The 2822-nt window shown below is 38.4% G+C and overlaps 1 protein-coding gene across 1 annotated transcript; it reads left to right on the forward strand.

Annotated features, from left to right (window-relative positions):
- Positions 1-601: 601 nt before the first annotated feature.
- LOC117299638 (adipocyte enhancer-binding protein 1-like) lies at positions 602-2483 on the forward strand. The gene is made up of 4 exons (XM_033783187.1): positions 602-614; positions 785-996; positions 1479-1614; positions 2200-2483. Exons 1-4 carry the CDS (start codon positions 602-604, stop codon positions 2481-2483), a joined length of 645 nt encoding a protein of 214 aa, XP_033639078.1.
- Positions 2484-2822: the final 339 nt, after the last annotated feature.

The raw sequence follows: 2822 nt of genomic DNA on the forward strand, positions 1-2822 counted from the left end.
GGTTCATGGCTTCAAGTATATATGGGTTTAGACCCCATGCATATTGAGGGCGTCGTCACACAGGGCAGTCCATACAGTGATCGCTGTGTGACACACTACCAGGTACAATACAGCATTGATGGCACTGCATGGCTGTATGTTAATGGGGACTCTACTCCACAGGTAAGAGTACTCAGCAAAGACACTCTCCAACCTAACATGTATTCCTTATAAACATCGACACTCCAATCAAGCTGTACAACTATTATTCATGACCAAAAGCTTAACTATCATTTTTATTTCTTTATTTTTTCCACCCCTGTTTTTTTACAGACATTCGTTGGCAACACTGATAGAAACACCCCAGTTACCAATATTCATTAAAAACATAGACACTCCAATAATGCAGCACAGCCATTATTTATAACCAAAATGTTAATTATCATTTGTATTTATTATTGTCTCCACCTCTGGTTTACATTTTGTTACAGACTTTCATTGGCAACACTGATGGGAACACCCCAGTCACCAATATATTACAGCAGCCTATTCAAGCACGGTACATCCGCATCAGACCTACAGCCTGGAGCAACCGCCCAGCCCTACGTATTGAGCTTATTGGATGCAGAGGTATTGTTTCAATCAATCACCACTTTTTCAAACGTCAGGCTTATTGTACATAATCTCACTAAAAGGATCGGGGTACTTTTTGTAACACAAAACACAAAGTGTACCGATTTACATTTACATTTAACTTACACAGATTGATGATAATGTCAGTAATCAAAACATGTTTTTTTTACAGTACGTTGGGTATGTGGACAACGCCTTCTTAATGAAGCCCATATCATTCCAGACGAATCACCACGGCTTCAGATTGACCTAGTGTTGGTAACTCTAGTTGAGGGAGTCATAGCTCAAGGGAAAAATGAACCGTCATTTCAAGTAGAATACAGCCTCGACAACGTTACCTGGGTCTATGTTAGCCACAAGGGAGCACCTGCAGGAGAACCTCAGGTAAATGGTTTCGTCATTGCACAACAAAATGGTTCTTCAAATTGGCTATTTTCATTCTGCTGGACTTGTTTCTCAACTAGTTTTAAACAGAGACAATCGGTAATCCCAGAAACTCGTAGTACAAAGAACATTGCAACATGAACATTTCATGTTGTATTACTTTGTATATAAAACCTATTGTTTGTAAGGCAAATTTGGTTCAATAAAACCAAAACTGGCCTTGATCATGGTGTTCTATATCCTGTGCTACAGACTTTATGGTAACATGGAGAAAACCGCACGGTAAAGAATACTTTTGTTTCTCAACTAGTTTTAAACAGAGATAATCGTTAATCCCAGTAACTCGTACGTACAAAGAACATTGCTTCATTATGAACTTTTCGATGTGTATTACTTTGCATTTAAAACCTTTTGTGTTCAAGGCAAATGTTTCAATAAACAAAACTGTGCCTTATCATGGTGTTCTATCTCCTGTGCTACAGACATTCCATGGTTACACGAATCCAACCGCACCGGTAAAGAACCCTTTTGAAGAGCCGATCCGAGCACGCTTCATCCGTGTGACTCAAACAGACGTCGGATATCCAGCTGTGAGCATTGAACTCATTGGATGCAGAAGTAAGTTTCTCGGTTTTAGTAACATTACAGAATTTCAAGTCCAACCGCCGATTTCGTTTTACTATTTGATTCGCCTTTAATCGTAATGTATAAATAAAAACAAACAATCAACAAATCTTGTGTAAAACAAATCTTTAAAGTGTTTACAAGTTTGACACAATGTGTGGTGGAGCCAAAGACGCGTACTAATTCACACTTTTAAATTTACTTAGATTCTAGAACACGCGTGGAGTTATTTAATTTTATCCCCCCAAAAAACTATAGCTTTCCAGCCACTTAAACGTATTTAAATAAAAGAACATCAAATAATAGTAGGGGAATAAATGGGTGGTGACGAGTTCTTAAACGGCCATTTCAAACCGGTAGGGTCATGACCGTGCGGTGCATTTCTTTGAGACAGTTTTTGGATAGCATGTGCTAACCCGCACAAATGCTATCCGAAAACAATCGGTTACAAACAGCTCTGGCTGTGCTTTTATCAACTTTTTAAACACCCCATGTGAAATGTTCGCCGCCAATAGAAAAAGCCAATCTGTCTGAGGTATTTTTGAATGTTGATTATTTGTACTTTCTTATGTTTTCCAGATGATATTCTTGAGACTGCCAACAGTCAAGCCTTCATCATTCACCATCACACAGATAATAACCAAGACGAAACAAACTGCCCAAGTCTGAACAGTGAAGGAGGATGGTGGTTTAATAGATGCTCTGGTATACCTGGTGTAGATAATAACCTTAATGCTGAATATATCCAACCTGAAGATACTATGGGTCCATACAAACGAGTCATTAGAGCTACTGAATGGAATGGGTCTCGTATTGCAAAGACTGAAATCAAAATACGCCGCAAATCTCCTCCTCGTGGCTAAGAAAAAAATTGAGGATGAAATTTGCAGTGTCCCTTGACAATCAAATGATAAGCCAACGCAGACTCGTATATTGGTACAATTATCCATCAAATTGGTTATCTATTCAGCTCAGACTTAAACAGGTAACCAAAACCGTGGTATGTGGACTGTTCAATCACAAAATAGAAGCTAAGCCAACAACTAACAAAAAAAATGTTTAGCCTTTAAAGACACAGGACACTATTGGTAATTGTCAAAGACCATGCACTTATCTCGCTCGGTATATATCAACATATTCATAAAATACAAACCTGTGAAAATTTGAGCTCAATTAGTCGTCGAAGTTGCGAAATAACTATG

This window comes from Asterias rubens, chromosome 14 (assembly GCF_902459465.1).
Source record: "Asterias rubens chromosome 14, eAstRub1.3, whole genome shotgun sequence".
NCBI lineage: Eukaryota > Metazoa > Echinodermata > Asteroidea > Forcipulatida > Asteriidae > Asterias > Asterias rubens.

Excerpts from the sequence above, each read along its gene's own strand:
- LOC117299638 (XM_033783187.1), top strand. Across the intron at positions 997-1,478 it reads CACCTGCAGGAGAACCTCAG|ACATTCCATGGTTACACGAA; the intron begins GTAAATGGTTTC and ends CCTGTGCTACAG. Across the intron at positions 1,615-2,199 it reads TGAACTCATTGGATGCAGAA|ATGATATTCTTGAGACTGCC; the intron begins GTAAGTTTCTCG and ends TATGTTTTCCAG.